Genomic DNA, 23,470 nt, shown 5'->3' with positions numbered 1-23,470 from the left:
GTTTTTAATTATGAATTAATTGAAACACCAAGCAAGTTGTTGAAATCGTTTTAGTCTTGCGGTACTTGTCAGTCTTTTGAGAACAAGACTTTCCCATGCGGTCATGCAACTAGCGTTGTTTGTTATCTATTCGAGGAAACAGTGTGCCAAGAGAAATGTCTGAAAGAATTGCCATGTGGCCATCGGTGTACGAAAAAATGCAGCGAGTCGTGCAAGTGCTCATATGTCAGTTTACTTTGATCGTTTGTTGATACTACCACTGCTGACCCTCGTAGTTGTTATAAAAAAAGAAAAAAAAACCTCTAGTTGTTACACTTAGTTTTTTCGAGATGTTTTATGTCTTTCTTTTGTTTTACGTTCGATTACATCGTCGTATGGAAGCTATGAATTATGATATGCATTAAGTTGGCAAATTAGTAATGATGTTACTTCTTACCAAACTGACTTTCACCAATACTCCGGCTTCTAGTACAATGAAAAACCTCTGTAAGATCCAGATTACAATAAGTCATCTTCGAGCAATTCCCTTCGAGACTGCTCGATGGATAAACAATATTATTATGATGATTGTTCGAGATGTTTTGATATTTCGGTTTTTTTTTTTCAGAATGTTTTACTGAATTGTGGACATACCGTTGCAGCTACTTGTTCTGAAAAACAAAAAATAAAATGTGTAGTGGAAGTAGAGAAAACATTTACTACGTGTAGTCATCGCTGGATAGTACCATGTCAAAACTACAAAAATGCGCGTTGCGGTGAAAAATGTGAAAAAATTCTACCTTGTGGTCATCGCTGTCAATCGCTCTGTGGAAACTGCACACTGGGTCAGTTATTGTTTTGAAACTAATTTCAAGTCAGTTCATTTTAATTCCTGCTATGGAATAATCACTTTCATTAACTTTTTTATAATTTAAATATCAAAATCCTTCCCATTTTCCTTCTTCATATAAATAATCTCCTACGATTTCATTGCTTTATAATTCGGTTATTGGATGATCCCTTAATTATTCGATGCAGATCATAAGTTGATTTGATGGTGTTAGCTATCTGATGAAGAATAATGTCCTTAGTCCTGAATTACCATATTACGCTGAGTTTTACCTTCGGGCAGAATGAAATTTTTCTTTCCCTGTATTCAGACAACGAGCACAGTAGAAAGACAATTAAGAATAAGGAATCATACTAAATTAATCCATTCACAGAAGGGTGTGCTAGTTGTCCTTCAATTTGTGGTAAACGACTTTCTTGTGGTCACGATTGTTTGCGTACATGTGGAACACCTTGCGAGCCTTGCATTGCTTTTTGTTCAAATCAGTGCGGACATTCACACTGCGGTCAACAACTTGATATACTTGCGGTGCGAAATATTCCGTTATTCACTCATTTTGTTTACAATTTTTCTGTTTGCAATTTTTTTTGTTTACAATTGTTTACAATTTGTTTACAATTTTTCTTTTAAATTTCAGTCACTTACATTGTATTACTGAATTATGTAGCATGTTCTTGTTTCTCTTTCATGAAGGGATTATTGTAACACGAATTTTAAATTAAAAAAAATTGTATTGTTATCAACCTATTACAGGAACAAAGAACTCGATGTGCTGATTTGTGCAGCTTTTGCGTGCAGCGTTGCATGAATAGCTGCAAACATCAAGAATGTCAAATGCAATGCTGGCAAGTATGCAGCATTAGCCCGTGCAGTTTTTCGTGTGACAAAAAGCTTGATTGTGGGCATACTTGTCTCAGTCCATGTGGCGAAATTTGTCCAGGTGACATCTTTTTAGCGGTAATGTCAAAAATGATTATGTGTAGAGTTGAGGATTCAGCTCTCTTGGATTGTAGATTTTTTTTCAGCTACTTCAGAGTATTCTGACGTGTACTGTTTTCATTATTCCCCGTGACCATCAGAATGTCCACTTTATCAGTATTATATTTCGTTACTTGCTTGTAGACGAGAAAGTAACAAGAAAATTTATTTCTATAGATATTTGCGTTGAATGCCAAGGAATAAATGTTCCTGTTCTGCAGTTTCAAGGATGTAAATGTATTGTTAGTATTGAGGTTAGTTTTACTATTTGTCTTTATCGGAAAATATCTTAGATATAAAAAAGTGTGAAAAGAGAAACTTCTTAATATGATATTTTTTAAAGAATTTGAAATTTTTGCTTTATTATTTTTTCTGATTAGTGTTTAACCATATATCTAAATGCCGTTTAAAGGAGGCCGACCTCCATATACGAGGACAGACATCAAGAAAGCAGCAGTATACATGTCCAAAGTGTGGTTGCAAACTCCCTGTCAATGGTTGCTTTCGATATGCAAGAGAATTGAAAGAACAAGCTATTTTCAATGAAAGGGTATATTTTGCATTTTACATATTTTGATTTTTTTTAACGTTCGGATGGTTATTTAAAAGGACAGGAGAAAAGTTTAAGGAAAGCCTCTGAATCTGTAATATATTCCTTTTGATTTATTGGTAAAACTGTTGTCCATGTTCCTTTGTCTAGCATCATTTTATGAAATAGCCTACAAAATATTCAATTTACACTTTTATTTCAGATCAAGTTCGCAAAAATGTTAACTGATGGCTTATTAATCAATTTGCAGTGTGATGTTTTGAAACAAGCTGAAGATGATTTAGCAAAAATCATGCGAATAAGGAAAAAAAAAAGCGTATGATGACTGTTAATAACCCGATTTTTTTTAACTTCTGCATGTAAAACCTCATTCAGTCTTTGTGGTCAAATATTTCATTTTTAATACTTTTTTTTAGCATGCTACAATAGAAGTAGCCGAAATATTACGTCTAGTTATAACGAGGCTTAACACAGAGTTCTACAATCATTCAGGTATCATGAAATGGCAGATAATGATAAAGTAAGTTGACACCTTTTGGATACATCAGCACAGTTTGCTTGTTTATTAGATTCGTGAGCAACATAATGGCATATGTTCCTTCATTGCAGTTTACTAGCATTACTTTACAGTATGCTTTCCGATATGTGCCGGTTAGTTACGTACATTATTACCGAAAAATTCACTTCTATTCCGAAGAAGCGCTACTCCAACTTGTATATACTTTTCCGTGATTCACTTGGAACAGATAATGTTTTCTCCTTGCTGGTAATACATTTATTTACATTCGTCAGTTATTTCTCCAGTAGTTTTAAAGTTTTTGTTCATTAATTATACTTTTAAAGCAATTTGATTTATTCGAGGAAATGGATCTTCTCAGGTTATTAATTTTTGTGAAATTATTGGAAACGGAATCACCATCGATGTTAGAAATACCGGTAGCAAATGGGCTACGAAAAATTTCTGTTAAATACATGGTACGTTATATTTCTCATTCCATTAGTTTTGTTTTATTTTATTCCATCAATTTTATTTCTACACTTCCTTGTCCTACTTTAAGTCTTAATTCTGCATTTCTTTGTCCAACTTTTTTCTATAAAAAAAAGATGAGTCTGTAAGGGGACTGCCATGGGATCAATATGGAAGACTGCATAAGGAAAAGATGCAATACAGCGTAGAAGACGGAGATAACGTTTAGAGACTATTCTTGTTTCCTGTTTACAGTGACAGTATAAAATTTCTAGCTTGGATGCCTCGCAAATGACTGCATCAAAAAAATGAAAGATTTGAATATGTGTCAACTCAAGGGTTTGCTAGAAGTAACGGTGAAGGCATTGAACTGGTCTAGTGATACGGAACAGAAAAAAGCTTCTTGTATGTTTACGTTGTTTATTGTATCTTTCGTCCAAGAATTTGCTGGATTGTAAAACTAGAACTTTAAAATTGATGAAACAACGATAGAACAGTTCTTGACTGATTTCTAATCAAGAGGGCGTAGCTGTTTGTGCCGCATTATTTACTTTGTTTTCCATTTCAGGTTATAGATAATTTCTTGGTCTTTTTCAGCCCGATTTGTACAATATTGTCGTAATTTGTATGAAGTTTTGAACATACAACCTATGCCGGGCAGTGATTTGCAGTGTTTGAATTTTCCTTATTAAAGTAGATCATGTCGCTAATTTAACTTCTGCAAAATACATCTGTATTTTGGAATTACATGAAAGCAGGCTGTTGTGAAACTAAATTCACGCATAATATATAGGTAGTATATACTAATGCAAGTCGTTGATGCCTTAGAATGCCTGAAGTATATGTCCATTTATTGTAAATTTTACCTTCTCTCATTATTCTGTGCTTGATTTTTTTAAATATATTTAAAATTTGAGTTCGTTATGTGGGATCGACGCCCATATAATGGATTCAAATGTTAAACATATTAAAAATCTGCGCCCACCACTTTTTTAGAGTAACGTTAAACGCTGTAAAAAATTTAATAAAATGTACAGAAATGGATGGATCCGCTTGTATTCATCATAATATCATATTAAATGCTGTTTACTGTTATCATACTCATCATAATATTGTATTAAATTCCGCAGTTCTCCTCAAAAACATTGTAGAGGTGATCTGCAGCGATTGAATCAAATATCTAATCCGTTTAACCTCTATTATCAGATTTTCATGTCATTTTTGTTATTGGTGTTTACTGTTAGTAAACATTTTATATCTTAACGATCGATATAAGTGAGCTGAAGTAGAGGATGTGTGGATTCGTCGAAGAACATGCCAGATTAACAAGGAACTGAAATTCGGAGAAGGGAAGCATGAAGAGTCAGCATGGGAATGACACTACAAATTTAGGGATGTGTAGTTGAATTAATGTGACGTGCTTCTTTTCTTTTCAAACGGATTCATCTGTTTTATTATTGTTCAATAAAACATTGTTTGTTCTCTTGAAAAACTATTCGCCTGTCTGTTTCATGATTTTACAACATTTTGACATGAGGAGGGTACAGAATACTTCACCCTCCTGTTGTAATTAATTAATTCATAATGGTATTTAGTAAGTTATTTAAACATGTGTTGCGGGTAGTATTCACGAAACAGTATAAGTGAGGATTTATAAGTGAATCAATCGCGCATGCAGCTGTAGGCTGTAGACTTGGACCAGTCTCTTTCTTATAGGGATTTGTTACAACACTTTCAGTGGAGTACAACAAGGTCTGGATATGCAGACATACACCATCAGTTCAGATCAGTGCCGTTGTCGAGATACCTTGTTGCACATTGGCCATGCGGAATAGACGCATTCTTGTCATGGATTACGTGTAGTTAGGAGTGTATTTGTGAAGTGTTTAGATTGGTGGTATTTCATTAGGCGAGGAAGGGAACGTTTTTTAAGTTATCTTCGTGAAAGAGTTCAGGAAGTGTTATATTATATGTATTGCTCCTTGTCATGTCGGAATAAACCAGTTTCAGGGTTGTAATTTGCAAGGTAATAATGGTCCTGCTAACGCTGATTGCACGTGTGGCCGATGGTCTGATTCTTGCTACTTCAATTGAGGGCAGCGATGAAGTTCGTTCGCTTAAAGTTTGGTTCATTCAAATGTGGCTTAACTTTGATTAGTAAGAAGTCTTATGAAAAGGGAAACGGTTTAAAATCACCCTGAAATGTCTCTTTATCGTAGATAATAGCAGTAGTATTAAGAGTACTGCACTAGGAATCTTAGCGATTAAAGAACATACAGGGCGCATTAACAGTGGCATAAGGAGGTGCCGTCTTTGGAACGAATTTAAAATGAAAAATCACCTTTCAAATATTTTACAACATATTATCATCAAATTTCTGTCTGAAATTTCGCTTGAGCGGGTCAGTAGATGGCATACTAAATACTTTTTTGGTTGATAGTTTAGGCAACGTTTTCAGCCGGATCAGAATATGGTGAAATATACTAATCAGGCAAAGATGCTTTTTCGGAAGCTGAATGACAACAGTCCAACTATACACACTCTTGAGAGTGGACCTTATTATTTTCAGTTAGTTCTCTTCTTTTTAACGTTAGTAAGAACTTGACTATCTTTGTTGATGTGACAGTCTTAATGGAAACTAGTAAAGTGATTCATTTTAACTCCTGCAAACCTGGATATTAAATCATATTGAATATTTTTATTAAAGCTATTTTACAGCTACGTGATCAAAAGACCAGTCTGCTCATTATGTCTTTGTGACAAAAATTTTTCACGAAAATCCGCCTTTGCATATTTGGAAGATGTCACCGATGAATTCCTTGGTCAGAATGGCACCCGCGTAGCATCTGTCACTAGACCATATCATTTCATTGAATTTGGTTAGTTTTCCAGTTTAGTTCAGTTTTGGTGTATATTCGTGCACAAACTCTCAGATTTGCATATTTCCGTTTACCAATGTAAAATATTGTGTCTCGAAATTCAATATAGCGCTTTTGTTGATCTTAAGACGACAGTGATTCAAACGGTTGTACACGAATTTCTTGTGATATACCCTAACAATGTCCAAAATGATGTTGATGCTATTCAAAATTTAAAAAAAAAAGAAAAAACATGATTTTTCCCGCTCCTTATATCTGCATCTAATAACATGCAGATTACTACATACAACAAGCAAAAAGAAAGTATGTGGGCAGGAGTCGTCATGCAATATCTGCAGTAAGTAGTGAGCTTCAAGACGTGACGCGCATAATGGTTTCAAATATTGAGGATGTAATTCATCGCGGAGAAGCATTAAATAGTAAGTTTTTTGTTGCTGTTTGTTTCGTTTACAGCTCTAACAATAACTGAATAAACCAAACATTTATGTGGCATTATATTATCATTTTGATTATGTTGCTAAATAATGAATGCATGCAATAATCTTTTGCATAGCGAATAAGTAAACTGATTTCTTACTTGCTGAAGTAAATTAGACGATGATGCTGTAAATAAAGTTTAGTTTGGTCCATAGTTCCGAAATTTTGGAATAAGTTAAACTTAAATATCTGGTTTTAGTTAAAATCTGTTTTATAAAGTTTCGATTTATTTCGAATTTATAAAGTAACATTTTTCAACAGTTTTGGAGACAAGGGCAAATGACTTGTCGGATATCAGTAAGAAGTATCGAGAAGATGCGAGATTGCTTAATCGGAAGAGTACATTATTCAAGGTAACCGCGCTTATTTTCTTTCTAGGTTTTTTCGGTTTTGTTGCTCGTTACTTATTCTGGTAGCTACTCATTGCCTTTTATTATTTATTCGCTTTGTTAATGTTATTTCCTCCTTTCCTTTTAATTTACTTTTCTTTTGCTCATATTCTGCATATTGTCCTTAGCAAGAAATATAATTAACACGAGATGAAGATACTTTCTACGATCTTTCATGCAGATGGGTTTCATCGAATTCCTCAGTAATTGAATTAACGATGTCCGACACGCACGGTGAATAGAAAACTGATTTTGGGGACTAAATATACGTTTCAATGATTACACATTTGAAATTTTTCTAAGGTTCTGGTTTTTGAGGCTCGTTTTAACTGAGGAACTTTGTCCTTTCTAAATTTTTTAATTCATTCGAAAGGACTGAAGTTCAGGTACTTACAGAAGTAGACAAGATAAACTGCCAAATTGGTACTGTCTGAACTGAATTCACTAGAAACTAGTGAACTTCCTTAAACGATTTGTTCCAAAACATGCTAGTTCTTCTTTGTTAATACCACTCTTTCACTTTTTCAGATTTGTTTCGGTAATGATTGGTTCATGTTTTGTTTTTTGTTCACTTATGATATGATAAACTGATAAAGTGTTTCGTGTATTCACCCAGGTTGACTTTATTTTGCAAGCGGATTAAAATACTTATAATATGGATGTAGTAAATAAATAAATAAATAAATAAATAAATGTATATATATATATATACATATATATATATATATTGCTATTTTCTTCGTTGATTTCTTTTATTTCTTCATTGATAAAAATGGCTTTGTGTCTCAGATTGGTTTGACGATGATATTTATAAAGGTACGAAACAGAGAGTGGAAGATATCTTAATTTGACCGTGTGTGTGTGTGTGTGTGTGCGTGTGTGTGTGTAAATATATATGTAAATGTTGTTCTGGTTCGTATTGTAAAGTCATTATTTTATTATTTCATTATATACAAACCCATTATTTTTATGGTTTATTGTCAAATTAAGTGCGCAACTGAGATATTTTGAGAATTTGTAAAGGATAATTGGGAAAATCAATGTCGTGAAAATGATTTAAGAACTAACTATTAACCTAACTTGAGAATTTTCTTAGAATTACATGGCCATATCAACGTGTTCGAATAGTTCTGAGTTGTAAATAATCTAAGTAAGCGCTTTGGAAGTGAAGGCTGTATATTCGATAAAAATTGAACCCTTCGTAGTTAAAAGGCATTTCTTACTCGTGGAATATCTTAATCTGTGATATTTTTGCGATGTTTGTGGGGATAGAAATATCGATCGACTCATTACAGAAGCGATTTCTCGGTGACATAGTCAGTTCTTTTGCTCTGCGTATAATTCACAGTGATCGATGAATTACACTCCTCTCTTTTATCAGTACCGTCATCGGTTTGCTTGCTGGTTGTTTTCGACCGGTTCTGTAACGGTTGCCATGGCGAAGTTGCACATATCGGTTTTTTTGAATTGCAAGAGATTTCACAATATACCGTAAGGAACTTTTGAAGTAAGACTGTTCTATATACGAATTAGGTGTTAGTGCGTGTTAACTTGCATGATACAGTGCCAGCCAAAGTCATTTAGTGTTATCCGTTTACCCCATTGCAGTAACAGACGCGCTATGACTGATAGTGATTCAATAAAAACATACGACTATCTGGTAATTGGTGGTGGTTCCGGAGGTATCGCGAGTGCTCGTCGCGCTGCTGAATTCAAAGCATCTGTGGGATTAATTGAGGAAGCGCATCTCGGTGGTACATGCGTTAGTTTTGTCTAATTTCATGGGGGGATTTTTTTCACATCACTTGTTTAGAAGGAAGAATTAAGTTAAAGTCGTGTTTTTTCTGGGATTTTTTGTGTTCACAGGTAAATAAGGGATGTGTTCCGAAGAAAGTTATGTACAACTGTTCTCGCCATGCAGAAATAATCTCCAATCATTCCGATTATGGTTTTGATGTGACACTGAATGGATTCAATTGGAAGTAGGGTTAATTTCCTATTTGTGTTCAAGTAGGCTTTTGCTTTTTCACTCCCGATACGTTTTTTAAATTAAAATTATCTATTGTAATTTCGTTTAGAAAAATGAAGGATAGCCGTGATGCATACGTCAAACGTTTAAATAGAATATACGAATCAAACTTATCCAATGTTAGTCTTTCCTTTTCATTTTTTCCCATCAATCAATAAAGAGCAATTCAATGTCGAAATAGAGTTGTATCGCTGCGATTGCACCCTTTTAGTGGCGCTTTCTATTCAGTGCTTTGGTTATCCTGCTGATTCAAAACTGAAGATCTCAGTTTATATGTTGAAACCTCCTGCATTCAATCATTTTCTTTCATGTATTATACATATGACTCATTTATTTTATCTACATGTACTTTACTAATAAAGCTAACATAAAGACTGGATGTTATGCATAAAGATTAGAAATGAAATTATGCTATCCAGTTCACATTGTTATACAACTTTTACAACACAGAATGCTGGATTGAGTTATTATTAATTTTCAACAAACAGTATTTCATTATGTTTAATACAACCATTATCAAGTTCCACTTGCTCCATTACAATGATTTTCATTATTCATTTTCATCTTTATTTTTTAATTGTATATTTATTTTAGTCACAGGTTGAACTGATTCGAGGAAAAGGATCGTTTACCGAAGATGGTGTTGTTGACGTTAATGGCAAAAAGTATTTCGGAAAGCACATACTAATAGCAGTCGGAGGGTGAGCGCGTGTTAAATATTTTTCCTGGAATTGGGAACTATAACTTTGGTGAGAAATATCATAATTTTTCTACTGTATGATCACAGGTATCCAAAGAGGCCTAACGTGCCTGGAGCAGAATACGGTATCGATAGTGATGGTTTCTTCCGTCTTGATATTTTACCCAAGTGAGTTTTTGAAGATGTTTTTTTTCCCTCACTTCATTGTGAAGACGAAGACTTATTCTTTGTTGTGTGTTGTTACCGACATAATTATTTTCGGCCTTACAGAAATTTTATCCTAGACGTGCGGTAGTAGTGGGAGGCGGTTATATAGCAGTCGAATTATCATCCGTGCTGGCGGCGTTGGGATCTGATGTTCATTTGTTAGTACGAAAACCAAGGGTTTTGTGGAATTTCGACCACACACTATCTGAGTGTTTAACGGAATCCATTGATAGAGGGCCAACGAATCTTCACAAAAATACGGAAGTAAACTTTTTTTTATCATATTCGATTCATATTCTAAATAACAATGTATTCATTAGTTAGTATGTTATAGAAATTATATTTGTTATAGAAATTTTTTATTTTGCATTGTGAAAAAGAACTGGATAACACCCATAGGATGTTTAATATGTTTCAGAAGTATTCCACAGGTGAACTAATACTGGCCCTAAAGAACCATGACTGTATACACAAAAAATGCTAGTGTTAAATTAATGGCTCACTACTCTAACAAAAGACTCTCTTAAATTTAGTGTCCTAATATAGTCATATAGCTGTAAAATGAGTTAATGATAAATATGGGAATGATTTTCTTCGGTGTGCAATGTATATGAAATCAAATGAACTAACCTGAGCACTACATCTAAGAGAGTCTTTTGTTAGAATGGTGGATGGTTTATTCATCAATTTAACAGTAGCGCTTTTTGTGCTTACCATTGTGCTTTAGGTTTTGTAGGACCCTTTGTAATATATCATCAATGGTGCATCCATAAAATCCTGTTTATAGTATGCACCGTTCCAGGTGAAGTCAGTGGAAAGGAAACCTGATGGATTACTTACCGTGCATACAACTAATGGTACCATTAATGAAGTAAACAGTTTAATCTGGGCAATTGGCCGCCTTCCTGCAACGCGTGGTTTAAATCTGGACTATGTGGTGTGTAATTTTATTTCAAAAAATTTTGTTATAGGCTGTTGCAAAATGGGATTCTTAGAAAGGAGATTTTACAGGGTGTGGAAACTGATCAAATCGGCAATGTAATTGTGGATGAATATCAGAACACATCGACCAAAAATGTTTACGCAGTAGGAGATTGCTGTGGAAAAGCACTATTGACACCAGGTCGTTTGCTGAGTTATTTTAACTTTAGTGATCATCACTTGAAAAATAATGTATATGCATATATCCGGCTTTGTTTCACATTCCATTATACTGCAATGAGAAGTAAAAGCTCCGAAGTATTAAAAAGTTTTTGTCTTATTAATAATGACGAATGTTTCTCAACCTTTTCTTCCCCCAGAACACTACAACTCGTGGTCCGAGAAGGTTTGAAGGATTATTTACAATTAGTTTTGAGGAGACATTCAATTTGAAAAATAGATGCTTTATTTTTTTTCAAGTTCATACTAGTCAATAATTTTAATGAAGCCTTCAGTCGCAATTGCCGCTGGTCGGTGTCTTGCCCACAGACTGTTTAACAACGAAATAAACAGTCGTTTGGATTACGAAAACATTCCGAGCGTTGTGTTTAGTCATCCACCGCTAGCAACTGTTGGGCTTACAGAAGGTGAAAGCTGTTATTACTTTTTATTTCCAACCTATGAAACAAAAATTGCCGCAATTTTGTACAGCGTTCTTTTGCTTCACTTTCATTTATTTCCATCTTCTAGAAACTTTTATTTAGTTTGTATAATTCTCAGATTTTTATTTTAGCGCATGCTGTCGATCAATTTGGGAAAAATAGTCTTAAAATTTATAAAACGAAGTTCAATCCCATGTATCATGCTGTTACTCAGCACAAAGAACCAACAGTGATGAAACTGATTTGCGCTGGTAAAAACGAACAGGTAAATGTAAATGTATCTTTTGGGTGAGGCTGGGATTATATCACCTTTAGAAATCTCTTTTTTTCAAATATTCATTTCCGAGCTTCGAAATGAAACTCCAAAGGACTTGTAAATCTATTTATAGGTTGTGGGTTTACACATGCTTGGCGAGGGATGTGACGAAATGCTGCAAGGTTTTGCTGTTGCTGTTAAGGTGAGTTATATTTTGCATAACTGTTGAAAGTAAGTAACAGAAATAATTAACATATCTTTACTTTCTCAGTGTGTTAGATCATAATTCTGCAAGTTTGTCGTCGTAGAAGAATTAAATTGAAATTCAAAGGATTTTTATTTAGATGGGCGCGACGAAGAAGGATTTTGATGATACAGTAGCCATCCATCCAACAAGTGCGGAGGAGCTGGTCACAATGCGTAATGGTACGAAACCTGAAACAACATGAGCGTAAATGAACCCGTAGATAAGCTTGTTAACGCTAAGGAGGTTTAATATTAATACTTGGATTTAAAAGCTTACGAACTGTTCATGTTATCGGAACTAATCATCATAAATTCTTCTAGTTCCACACTGAAATTCTCCCGTTTTTATTGAAGATCTCCTTACAAATGGTGAATATCTTTAAGATTAGATTGTTCAATTTGGTTATCAGTTTATTGGTTGAAGGAAGTGCAATTCCCTCTCGTGGATCTAAAAGTATATATGAAATTAGGAAACCTGTTTGCTTTGAATTTGATTAGAAACTATAAACGGAATGTTCGTAGATAACGCATTTCAAATTATCAGTTCCTCCGCAGTGTTCGTGGAAGGATTGATAGCTTAGAGTCGCTCAAGGACCACACTAATGGTGATAAGACGTGACGCGGTGGCTGACAGGACGAGATCATTTTAGAACATAAAAGATTTGAGAATATAAAAGACTTTAACCGGAGACCATCAAATAAATTAATTTTTGCTATGCAAATATTCATAAAAACCATAATGTGAAGAAGTCTCCTCATTGTCCTCAGAAGTTTTCTAAGACCTTTCAACGGTCATTTTTCTCGAATTAAAAATGTGCCGTTGGGGAGCCTTTTATGCTTTTTATTCCATGATATAGTATGAAATACTAGAGCAGGTTTCGACAGCTGTTTCTTGAAAATGGAAAATGTGTAATATTAGATTTCGCATTTAGCAAAAAAGCTAAAACTAAAATGGTAGGACATATAAGAGAAATGAAACTGAGTAAAAATAAAACATTCCCTTTATTTTCAGAGGTTTAAATCTGACGCAATGTATTTGAAAAAAAATGAAGCAAACAAGGATTTTTCAATTTTGGGGCATCTAAATCATTATTTATGCTATAAAGGACGCAATTCAAGAAAAAGTATTCAGACATTTATTGCGTGTATTGGCACGTTAATAAACTCAAGTGTTTATTGCTTTTTGAATTGATTTGATCTGATTCTGTTGTTGATCGTTACGTACACAAAAAGCAAATAAAAGCATGGTAAAATCTAAGAGAAGCTCAGTAAACCTAAGACAAATTCTTGGAGCGTAATCAAACCGTTATCATAAAAGCAAATAGAGTTCGTGAACATCTATAAAGGAACTGAAGCGGTGGATTACTAGCACTCCAGCCATGTATTCAGAAATTCCGTAATTGTGTCGGTATCCCATTTTTCGATATTCATGGTCTTTTGCACTTCTCCTTGCGCATCCAATAGTTTAATTGTCGGCAATGTTCCTCGAACGTGATGAACTTTCACACAAGTCCCCCACTTCTTTACCATATTGGACTTGACGAATGCTGAAATTCGTCACACATATTGGTTATATATCAGGCATTTTAGTGAATGCAGCCATTCATATCTTAATAATATGCTCTACTACAATAAAATGTTAGTGTGTCAGCGAGCAGCCATCCCTCAAAAGCAAGCCGTTCAGATTATTCAGTTAACGCGAAACCGACTAACCTTCCGCCTGTGGGAATCGTCCTAAGTTACATTCACAAATTTCGATTTGAGCTCGTGGATATTTCTAAAATAATTTCAAGCTTCATGAACATTAAGATAATGAATAACAACACCAACTTGTATTCTTATTAACAGAAAAAACTTTCTAGTTTTCAGTTGATGATTTCTTATAAAGCAAAATTTACTGTGGAGTTAACCAAATGAAATTTTTTTACTTCTTGTTTCGTTTCCACATAATCTTTCCTACAACATGCATTACAGTCAGCAACAAGTTCACTTAGATGGAATTGTGGCAGTTCTGCACAACTTGAACACTGCAATGATTCGCTGTTGAATCCACGTTTCTGACATACTTGGCGATTTAATTCACTATAAACGAACTGAAGTACCACAATCTATAATCAACTATGCAAATACACGCCTAAAAAATGAAAAAAAATGCTTTATTATTCTTTCAATCTGTAATTGCAGCAATATTTTTCGAAAAGAAAATTTGACTTATGAAATAGAGAGAAAAAACGGGTGAATGGAATAAAATGAACTACTGCGACACGAATGTAAATGGCTAACAATTAATTAACATCATCAAAAGCACCAACGATATCACCCTCACTCTCAGTATGCTGCATGAATTTCCATAAGATCGAAAGGTTTCGTAATTACCCAGTATCTGTGATCAGATGCTGGATAAGTACGAACAGCAAGCCATAATTAAGTAACATAATCTGTAAAAGACTGTTAGGACTGACAAAATAATTTAAATTGACGATCCTCCAATGTTGATACCATGGTTCTACAGGGACACTATCAACATCTCACGATGAAATATGGATCAATTCCAACCATTACATTCGAAGTAGTTTTGAATGCATGAATGTCCATATATTCTCATAAGAGGACTTACCAAGAAAAGCTGTAACTGATAAACAGAACGACCAGAGAAAGCACCTGGACATGTCATCACAGCGCATTCACTGCCTTAATCTGAAAAAACAATCCAGGCAAAGAAATTAGCATTTTTTTCTGATTATTAATAAATATTTTGTTGAGGAATGGCAAGAAGCATTCATTTCAGCTGAGAAGAGTTCTCGAGATGTGACTACAAAGTGAGGTCGAGGCGAGATCTACTTCATACGCTGTTCAACTAATTCCTGTTACCTCTTAAGATTACTTGTCCTACAAGTGACTAACAATCTACCAGCAACTCCTACCCCGAATTCTCGTCTCCTCCTCGTTACCACCAGAAGCCCTGGAATTACTGTCAAGAGTCTCGCACATACTTAAATACCGCTGCTATGCAAATTGTCGTCTCACACATTTAAAAAATATTTAGATTTAGAGTATGGGTTATGTTGTCATGGAGATGGATGAGATGTAGAGGTGGGTATACTGTTGGCGGAGGGAATGAAAGCCACATGTGGTTGTCCTTGTAGTTCTCCAGTTATCTATAATAAACATTCGATCTCTGTTTGCTGCCATTCGAAACACAAATCTTCAAAAGACTTGTCGATCACAAGTGTTTTTGACGATCAGAAGTGTTTGATCCCTGGTCTCCCTCAACAAAGAAAACTGCGAGCCATCCTCGGTACTCGTAAGGAAGTGCTTTCGTCGCACTCAGTAAAGGTCTTTCTCTGTCACTGACTTTATATAAGACCTTGAAAACGGATAAAGTCTATGCTTCTAGATGTTTCAGATGAAGGTAAAAGTGTTAGATGACGCTGTAGGACCACTACACAGATTATTAATGTCACCTGAAAAACTGAATAGAGGAACAGTTCAGATCTTACTGATACTACTGAGTTCCTTTAACCGCTTCAAGGTGAAAAAGAAACCAATGAGGCTTTGTTTTATGAAGCAAAAAAGAGAACCGTGCTGTATCAGCGGTTTATAATGCTACTCTCAAACCCATACATCGTTTTAACTTTGCTTTCTAGCCGAATTATCCAAGACTCTTATACCTTTTTTTCTATGGTAGGTACTGAACTAAATAAACTCGTTCAGGTAAAGATCATTTCCAAGTTATCTACTCGTTCCCTTAAACCTTGAAATCGACAGATCAAGTGATGATCGGTTGTTTCTCATCGCATAATTGTACCGTTAATATAAAATCATCTCATACTGATCAAGTTGAATAATTCTGGTCATAAATAACGGGCCAACATTGAAACGGAATCCTTTTTCGGCTTACTCGAAACTCCTTGCCGCAGATTTTAATCCTTATCTACTCATGGTCACATTATAGCGTAATAATGAAGGAGGATGAAATTAATTGCTACTCCGGTCACCGAATACTCAAGATAATATTTCTTGGCTAGGCTTCGCAAACGAAGATTTGAGAAGGGCTTTACTCACGCTTCTGCAAACGCGCTGATGGCTGAAAAGACCCATGCAGGATTTGCAGTTGCAAAAGCCATAGCCGAAAACCTCCTTTGGCGGTATTGGCAAGGCATGGTTTATTTTGCGCTGTCTTTTCTCCTTGAGACTGATTCTACGTGCATTCTCAAAGGAAGCAGCAACGTTTTTGGATATGTCTCTATATTTCCCGATTCAAAGCCAGAATAGACCACTGATGGTAGTCTGTATGACCAAAACTGATATATTCTTTCTGGGAGTCTTTGTATCTACTCTTTTAGGCTCTTCTGTTGTGGCAGTTAATGGGGAGTTCATCTTAGAGCACAATGTTAGGAAGATGATGATCTTCCATCTCGGCCTGCCCAGCATCTGTGTCCTCAGCAACATGGTCTCAATATTGATGATCCCTGCCAGTTGAATGGAACTGATGCTGTCCTGAGTTGATCTGTTGGACTTGCCTACGGTGATGTGTGGATGATGACAGTCTTTCTGTGGTGCAGGTTAGTAGAGAACAGAAGTTTTCTGGCAGTATCATTTCCTCGGACGCAAAGATCAACAATAGGAAGTTGTCTGAAAGCTCTGTATATTTCTATTAAAAAAAAAGTGTATTTAGAAGCAAGGAAAGCATAAAAAATGTTACTTATGGTTTCAACCTATACTTTTTTAATTACATTAATTGGAGGCGTACTCTTTGTCTTGTTCGTGTTTTCATCTTTCTTTGGAATTCCTATCAATATTTCTTGTTTCTGTCAAAACTTTCTGTCTATTCTTGCGCAAAATAGAAGTGCTTAGAATAAATATATAAAGATCTTCATTCATCAATATTTTGAGAAAAACAAGAACTTCTTAAATTAAATAAAAAACATAAAGGATGAACTATCCATTACGAGTTCAATTCCTAAATATAATTTAAAAAATCAAGTTTGCTACTCGATAAAAAAGGTAAGAATACCAAGAACATAATAGGTAAAGTGATAAATATAAAATGAATTACAAAGATGATGACAAAGCATTTTAATCTATGAGTTAAATTTTACAAACTAGAACTTGATCAAAGAGGATAAAAATACCCAAAACAAAGTGAAGAAAATTAGATCAAGAAAATTAACTATCATGAAATTCGTGTAGTAACAACTGAAAAATATGGACCCGCGGATTCTGCGAAAAAATTACGATTTCGCAGGAAAATCACTTTTACAGTAAAAAGAGAGATAAAAGTAACTCATTGTTCTTTTTTTTATCCCATCATGACAGCATTTGAAATCCTATTGTTTCTGTTATCAACCTTCCTATAACTTCCACTATCTCTTCTATTACTGCTTCGAAATGATGATGTTGCTGATACATTTACAGCGATCGATTTGTGTATATCTCCACAATCTCGGAGAAACTGTACAGTTCAGAAGTTCTTGCTGTAAAAATGACAAAAATCATTGGAGCATAACTACGAATACATTACACATGAGAGTGTGGAAATGTGGATATTTTTCAAAACATTTGCATAGTTTACTGTCTTTGTTATATCCATGAAAATTTTGTCTTTCAGTTGGATTGTACTTCATCAATCAGAAAAAGACTTCCGGAGTAATTCCCAAATCCCGAGTTTCTTCAAGTCTCATAAAATTCGTGTGGCTCAGAAAATCGCAAGAATTATACTAAAAATAACGAACTTATACTTTTATTTCATTGAAGTATATCTTTTCTTCTGGTAATCCAATTTTCGGAATTTTCTCATTAATGTCGTCTATTAGCATCATCTCTTGACAGTTTTTTTGAATGTCTTTAAGAAGAAAATGACCGCAATATTTAGAAACAAGTTTTTGTCAAGCAAGTGAGCGTTTTAAATGCTCGATGGTAATGAAATAGAGAGCATAAGAATAGTCTGTAAGTTATCTGAAGTGGTTCTAGATGAAGCGATTCGAGATTGTGAACCGGTTATTACCACAAATTAATCATGACGGTAGCATGTAGATTAAGTGATGGCGCAGTAATTGTCTTGGATTTAGAAGAGGAAATGAAAAACACGGGTAATTTTTAATTTTTTCCAATTTAAATTATGCACATTTTTAGGTTATACGTCTAAAGCTTCCGTATTTAATGTACATTTTACTAGAAATTTTTGGGAGGAATCTAAATGTTGAATCGTTTTTATTTGATGACATAAATTTATGTGGTATATCCAATTTCCAGAGACGTTGTGGCCTATTTATTAGAAGGGTCATGAGTGAGGAGATTTGAGGTATTCAACCTATCCTTATGACTCACTTTCAGGTCCTTGAGTTCTAAATTCTTTGAAATGTATTTTAACCACTCAACTTGCAGGAATTTATAGAAATCAATCAGTGATGTGTCGAAAATTGTTGAAGTGTTTAGTGTTCTGGAAAAAGAAATTGAAGAAGAAAAAATAAGGCAGAAGAAAGGACGCAATTACTGTTTGCTTGCTCGAGATGCTGAATTTTGTATTTAGATGATCGAGAGGCAAGGTATAAGGTAAGAAATGTTTGATTTACACTTTTTCTGTTGGAATAAATCTTCCAATGAGTTATGAGACGTTGATCGCATAGTTTTCTGTTCTTTTGAAATTATTTGTGCTATTAGTTTATTTGAATTTGATACTCTTTTTTGTTCATTCGAATTCCATCGTTTTGAAGCTTTGAAAATCTTAAAGTTTTCAATGCCACAGAAAACGAATCACGATGTAAGGAGTCAGAACACATCGAGACAGATGAAGTAAAAAATTCGCATTTTCAAGCATTTACACAAAAATGATAAAATAGGTCAATGAATACTTCAAAACAATCTTTTTCGCAGTTTCGAAAGTTGTCGCATTTCTATCAATTTACATTCTGTTTTTTTTGACGCAAGAAATTTCTCGCAATACTTTTTTATTCGACTATTTTCCTTCACAAAGATAAAAAAACTGCCTAGCATGAAAAGATTGGCGTGTAACTTGCGAAATTCTGTGGTATTTGATGTGTGCGTGTGTGTGTGTATGTGTGTGTGTGTGTGTGTATGTGTGTGTAAGTGCGCCCTCTGATGTTAAACTGTAAAGAAAAGGTTGACATCGTTCTTGGCACCAATTTGATACCCCTTTTCTAGAGAGTGTCAGTCTTCATCCATCACGTCATGTACTACTACTGACACCGTTTTACTGCACTCATTCTTATTTGTAAAATGGTCGTTTTTAATATGTCTTCTTTTATTTCAATTTATCACACTTCTTGTCATTTTTGTTCTCTTTCTTGCTCATATTATCCAGAAAAGTACCGGTTGACAATCAATTTCTAGCTTGAATTATTGAAATCGTATCATCGATTTCGCATCTCTCTTTCGATATTAGTTGAATATATTTCAATTGAACAAAAATGGAAAAATTAAATGAAAATCAATGTTATAACAAGTTATAAGTGTACCTACCATCTGCGCAGATCGCCAATATTTCCAGCTTAGATTTTAAAACTTAACCCTTCCAGTGAATCATTTACTAAAAGACGAATTAGTGCCCTTTCCTTTATCTGTCCACATAATTGTGCAAAATAAATGACTGTAATTGTTCATTATGCCATAGGTTATTGTTTGGAATACGGAACCATAGAATTTCTTATGCAAATCCAAATTTATTTCAGCATCTGTGTGATTAAAAGCAATGGAAACGAATCGGAATATCAGTAAGTTGTATTTTCTCGAAATCATATCAAAAAAAGTATCAGTGAATTGTACTTTCAACTCAATGATCTGAATGGACATTAATTTGAATTAGAGATGATCACATTGCAGAGGTACTCGTTACCGGAGCATCAGGCTTTATTGGAATACATTGTGTTCACCAGCTTCTAAAGGAAAATTACACTGTACGTGGCACCGTGCGTGATCTCAATAGTCACTTCAAAATTGATCCATTGAAACAGCTAGAAGGAGCAGCTGAACGTCTAGAACTGGTCGAAGCTAACCTGGAGAGCGATCAAGGATGGCCTCGGTCCGTTCCGTCTTTTTCATTCTTCGCGTTTTTTATTTATCTGCTTGTTTATTGCTTAGTCCTTGCCCCCTCATCAGCCCTTTTTCTTGCCTTTCCCTTTCGAAACAAAGGACCGGGAAATCTGGACTTCTTATAATAATCGAGTAGTGTCTCAAATCGAAATCCATTTTGTCATTTTTCCATTTTTTTATTTTCTATTATTTTCTTAATTTTTTTTAGAGCGATAGCTGGTTGTACTTACGTTTTACATGTAGCGAGTCCTTTTCCAATCGTCACTGATGAATCAGTTATTTCAACTGCAGTAGATGGTACTCTGCGAGTATTACGAGCTGTCGCAAAATCATCCGTGAAAAAAGTTGTTCTTACCAGTTCTTGCGCTGCCATCAATGGTAGAAATTTTCGCAATCACTAGTCTTATTAATTTATAAAAATAAGGCAAGACAAAGAGGGAGTCAAAGAGGAATGTAGGACAACAGATTTGAAATGTCACTCGTACTTCATACGAAATGGCTAAAGAAAAATAAGGATGCAGCAGTATATCGTTGATCATATATCGATATATCTCAGTTCATTCATATTCATCGAGATTGTTTGCATTGCAGAAGGTCACTCAGATATGACGCGAACATTTACCGAAAGCGATTGGAGCAATACCGATTCGACAAATGTGAATAATTATGTGAAAAGTAAAACACTTGCCGAGAAAGCTGCGTGGAATTTCATCCATAAGGAAGGTTGAGTTTTTGCTGGGACCTGTCTTAAATTTCATTACATCTGAACTACCCTCTCTGGTAATTTAATTACAATTTGCATTCGAAAATTCCATCCATATATCGTCTAATACGCCAAATACAATCATAGAACGAACGAATTCGATTCATAGATGATGACACTGAAAGTTTCCTTCCTTATTTACTTGTGAAACAAAATAATTTCATTTTTTAGAAACGAAATAAAATTGTTTCCAAATTTTGTTGAAATAAAATATAATAATTGAAGTCATCTAACTGCTCTTCAACTTTCAGACGTTAAATTCAAACTGACTGTAATCAATCCGGCTCTTGTTGTTGGACCTCTCCTTCATAATGTACAGGGAACGAGTATCAATGTAAACTTTTCTTTAACAAAAGATTCTGACCAGTTGGAAAGAACTTCTCGCTTTGTCCATTTTTCTTGCATTCGACATTCGATGTCATATTTGAACTTTTGTGATATCGAGTAGTTCTCTAAAATTAATTGGTATAAACCAAATCGTTTTTTAGATAATACGTCGTTTCTTGAATAATGAAATTCCCGCAGTGCCAAGAGTTCAGTTCGGTTTAGTAGACGTACGTGACGTAGCGCAAGCACATATTCGTGCCATGCGAGAACCTCGTAGCGATGGATTACGAATTCTAATAAGTTACCAACCAAGCTTCTGGTTTATGGACATTGCCAATGTTCTCCATGAAGAATTCTCATCGCAAGGTTAAACACAAATTATTTGCCACTGATATCTTAACATTCACAACTGTCCCGGTAAAGCGATATTGTTATCAATTTTAGGTTATAATATCCCAAAAATTACGGTACCATACCCGGTAGCATGGCTTTATTCATTGTTCAGCAAGGAAGCAAAGCAGCAAATACTGAATCGTTTTGGTAATGAGGTGCACTTCGATAACTCTCTCGTAAGTTTTGTTATCACGTTTTGTTAAAATGTCTTTGTTCCTGGCTCAATAATAGCTAAAAGTGCCGGCTAATATAACTCATTTTAGGCAAAAGATATTCTTGGAATAGAATTTATAGACCCTAAAGAATCGATCATTGTCATGGCATACGATATCATCGAACGTGGTATGGCACCAAAACGAAAAAATTATCACGGGCCCCCTGAAAAAATTTCTTAAAAGGCATGGTATGACAAAAGCAAAACATAACTCAAGGAAGGTCTCGCAAGCCCAGTAACATTGTTTAATATTCATCCGTCCCACTTTAGATTCAATTTAAGATCGATAACTAACTCATTTAATTGCAGAAATGAATTTTAATTTAGTTTATACGAATTTCTGTTCCAAACCAACAAATGCAATTATCCCCATACAGGTCATAATTTTGTTACCTTCTACTAACTTCATTAAAACTAATTAAAACTTGTATATTATTCTCTGGAATAGAACCAATGAAGTAATCAGTCCTTCTGCCATATTTCCAAATGTCCTAGCTCCATACTCATTTGCGAAAGATATGCAGTTTATTATGATTCATCAAATTTTTCTGAACGCCATCCAGAATAAATTCATAATCATATGGTTCTCAAGCAGGATTTCCAGGAAGTAGAAGGGAAAAAATAGCCAGAAAGTGGAATTATTATAAGGAAATATGGAAATTTTAGGATGAAATAAATTTTGGGGTAGATAAATAACTATATGGCAATCGTTGGGCAAAGGAAATAAAAAAAAAAAAACAAGTATAACACATTCTGATATCGGCTCTGACGTTCTGATTTAAGCCATCTCAATTTTCTGCTTACATTTTTCAATTCTGATTTAAGCCATCTCAATTTTCTGCTTACATTTTTCAACATAAGAGGATGGGAATAATAATGAAACTCATTGGAATGCATCTTCAATTCGAACATACGAAAGAAACAAAAAAGAGTTTTAGAGTTTGGTTAGGCCATTTAAAGCTATTCCTTATTTCACTGATAATTCTAGGTAGAAATTTCGCCAAGCAAATCGTTTGCTTGAATATTAGTTCAATTTTTCAGACATTCAGTGATTACAGCTAAAAAAAATGCAATACAATGCTAGATTTCACTGTGACGGAACAAATCTATTTGAGGTTCATGAAAATCTTGCTATCCATCCCTCGAATAACAGTAAAATAGTAAAATTGTACAGAATATCAATATTTCTATGTATTTAAGTTTCAAATTTATTAATGCGCGTAATCTTTGACTGATTATTCCCTTGTGTTTCATTTTTAGATGTCACAACAGCACGTCTTTCCAAGTATCCTACATTCTGTCCTCCATTTTAAGTGACCAAAGCAATGAAAGCACCTTTTTGACAATAGCGTAGGGATCGTCGAATCAACAGATATCCATTTCCGAATACCTTTAATCCAATTTAATTTCAGAACAATTTTCTTTTGTAAAAGTGACCAAAAAATTATATTCTCTTCGACACAGAATCGGTGAATATATGGAAACAAGAATTTTAAAATCTGCTAGATATATACATCAAACAGCATCCCCTATCATTTCCGCGTTCCAAAAAGAGAAAAACCCCAAACAGTATGCTATCACTCTCAACTCCATGATTGCCCACAAGCGAAAAAAGATGCTTCTTAGAATTG

General features: G+C 34.5%; 6 protein-coding genes across 7 annotated transcripts in view; 5 read left to right on the top strand and 1 right to left on the bottom strand.

The window, feature by feature from the left end:
• LOAG_16646 (NFX1-type zinc finger-containing protein 1) overlaps positions 1 to 4,016 on the top strand; it is a gene marked incomplete at its 3' end in the record, with an annotated part of 18,472 nt that extends 14,456 nt beyond the window's left edge. Inside the window, exons 31-41 of the mRNA XM_020449293.1 lie at positions 608 to 824; positions 1,203 to 1,357; positions 1,583 to 1,769; positions 1,985 to 2,061; positions 2,220 to 2,357; positions 2,560 to 2,673; positions 2,774 to 2,877; positions 2,988 to 3,123; positions 3,219 to 3,332; positions 3,600 to 3,729; positions 3,922 to 4,016. Coding sequence (XP_020307210.1) covers positions 608 to 824; positions 1,203 to 1,357; positions 1,583 to 1,769; positions 1,985 to 2,061; positions 2,220 to 2,357; positions 2,560 to 2,673; positions 2,774 to 2,877; positions 2,988 to 3,123; positions 3,219 to 3,332; positions 3,600 to 3,729; positions 3,922 to 4,016 — 1,467 coding nt within the window. The remainder of the gene's footprint in view (positions 1 to 607; positions 825 to 1,202; positions 1,358 to 1,582; positions 1,770 to 1,984; positions 2,062 to 2,219; positions 2,358 to 2,559; positions 2,674 to 2,773; positions 2,878 to 2,987; positions 3,124 to 3,218; positions 3,333 to 3,599; positions 3,730 to 3,921) is intronic.
• Positions 4,017 to 5,324: 1,308 nt separating this feature from the next.
• LOAG_01117 (vesicle trafficking protein SEC22b) lies at positions 5,325 to 7,301 on the top strand. The gene is made up of 5 exons (XM_003136657.2): positions 5,325 to 5,431; positions 5,783 to 5,892; positions 6,043 to 6,203; positions 6,479 to 6,622; positions 6,942 to 7,301. The coding sequence occupies exons 1-5, from the start codon at positions 5,357 to 5,359 to the stop codon at positions 7,094 to 7,096; spliced, it is 645 nt and encodes a 214-aa protein (XP_003136705.2). The 5' UTR covers positions 5,325 to 5,356; the 3' UTR covers positions 7,097 to 7,301.
• A 1,057-nt stretch (positions 7,302 to 8,358) lies between these two features.
• On the top strand, positions 8,359 to 13,240 carry LOAG_01116. 2 transcript variants are annotated; one of them, XM_020445650.1, is made up of 14 exons: positions 8,359 to 8,560; positions 8,678 to 8,831; positions 8,936 to 9,051; positions 9,148 to 9,217; positions 9,693 to 9,799; positions 9,886 to 9,966; positions 10,083 to 10,269; positions 10,808 to 10,942; positions 11,017 to 11,128; positions 11,442 to 11,573; positions 11,720 to 11,853; positions 11,978 to 12,046; positions 12,189 to 12,334; positions 13,103 to 13,240. In XM_020445650.1, exons 1-13 carry the CDS (start codon positions 8,424 to 8,426, stop codon positions 12,291 to 12,293), a joined length of 1,539 nt encoding a protein of 512 aa, XP_020303915.1. In that variant the 5' UTR covers positions 8,359 to 8,423; the 3' UTR covers positions 12,294 to 12,334; positions 13,103 to 13,240. The 2 variants fall into 2 exon arrangements, with proteins under 2 accessions (XP_020303915.1, XP_020307209.1); XM_020445651.1 differs by lacking the exons at positions 8,359 to 8,560; positions 8,678 to 8,831 and having other exon boundaries at positions 8,899 to 9,051.
• On the bottom strand, positions 13,217 to 15,094 carry LOAG_01115 (selenoprotein). Its single transcript, XM_020445649.1, has 5 exons — positions 15,015 to 15,094; positions 14,708 to 14,787; positions 14,019 to 14,198; positions 13,804 to 13,867; positions 13,217 to 13,637 (listed from the first exon to the last, which is right to left on the bottom strand). The coding sequence occupies exons 2-5, from the start codon at positions 14,762 to 14,764 to the stop codon at positions 13,456 to 13,458; spliced, it is 483 nt and encodes a 160-aa protein (XP_020303914.1). The 5' UTR covers positions 14,765 to 14,787; positions 15,015 to 15,094; the 3' UTR covers positions 13,217 to 13,455.
• Positions 15,095 to 16,173: 1,079 nt separating this feature from the next.
• Positions 16,174 to 16,599, top strand: LOAG_01114 (hypothetical protein; the record flags this gene model as incomplete). The annotated part of the gene is made up of 2 exons (XM_003136654.1): positions 16,174 to 16,254; positions 16,489 to 16,599. 2 exons carry the CDS (start codon positions 16,174 to 16,176, stop codon positions 16,597 to 16,599), a joined length of 192 nt encoding a protein of 63 aa, XP_003136702.1.
• Positions 16,600 to 19,801: 3,202 nt separating this feature from the next.
• LOAG_01113 (oxidoreductase) lies at positions 19,802 to 22,020 on the top strand (the record flags this gene model as incomplete). The annotated part of the gene is made up of 8 exons (XM_003136653.1): positions 19,802 to 19,823; positions 19,933 to 20,131; positions 20,351 to 20,520; positions 20,734 to 20,865; positions 21,157 to 21,239; positions 21,394 to 21,598; positions 21,677 to 21,801; positions 21,889 to 22,020. 8 exons carry the CDS (start codon positions 19,802 to 19,804, stop codon positions 22,018 to 22,020), a joined length of 1,068 nt encoding a protein of 355 aa, XP_003136701.1.
• Between the last annotated feature and the right edge of the window lie 1,450 nt (positions 22,021 to 23,470).

Source organism: Loa loa (assembly GCF_000183805.2).
Source record: "Loa loa unplaced genomic scaffold supercont3.11, whole genome shotgun sequence".
In the NCBI taxonomy this organism is placed as follows: Eukaryota; Metazoa; Nematoda; class Chromadorea; order Rhabditida; family Onchocercidae; genus Loa; species Loa loa.
The sequence above is the reverse complement of the archived record's forward strand: the minus strand, read 5'-3'. Positions and strand labels throughout refer to the sequence as shown.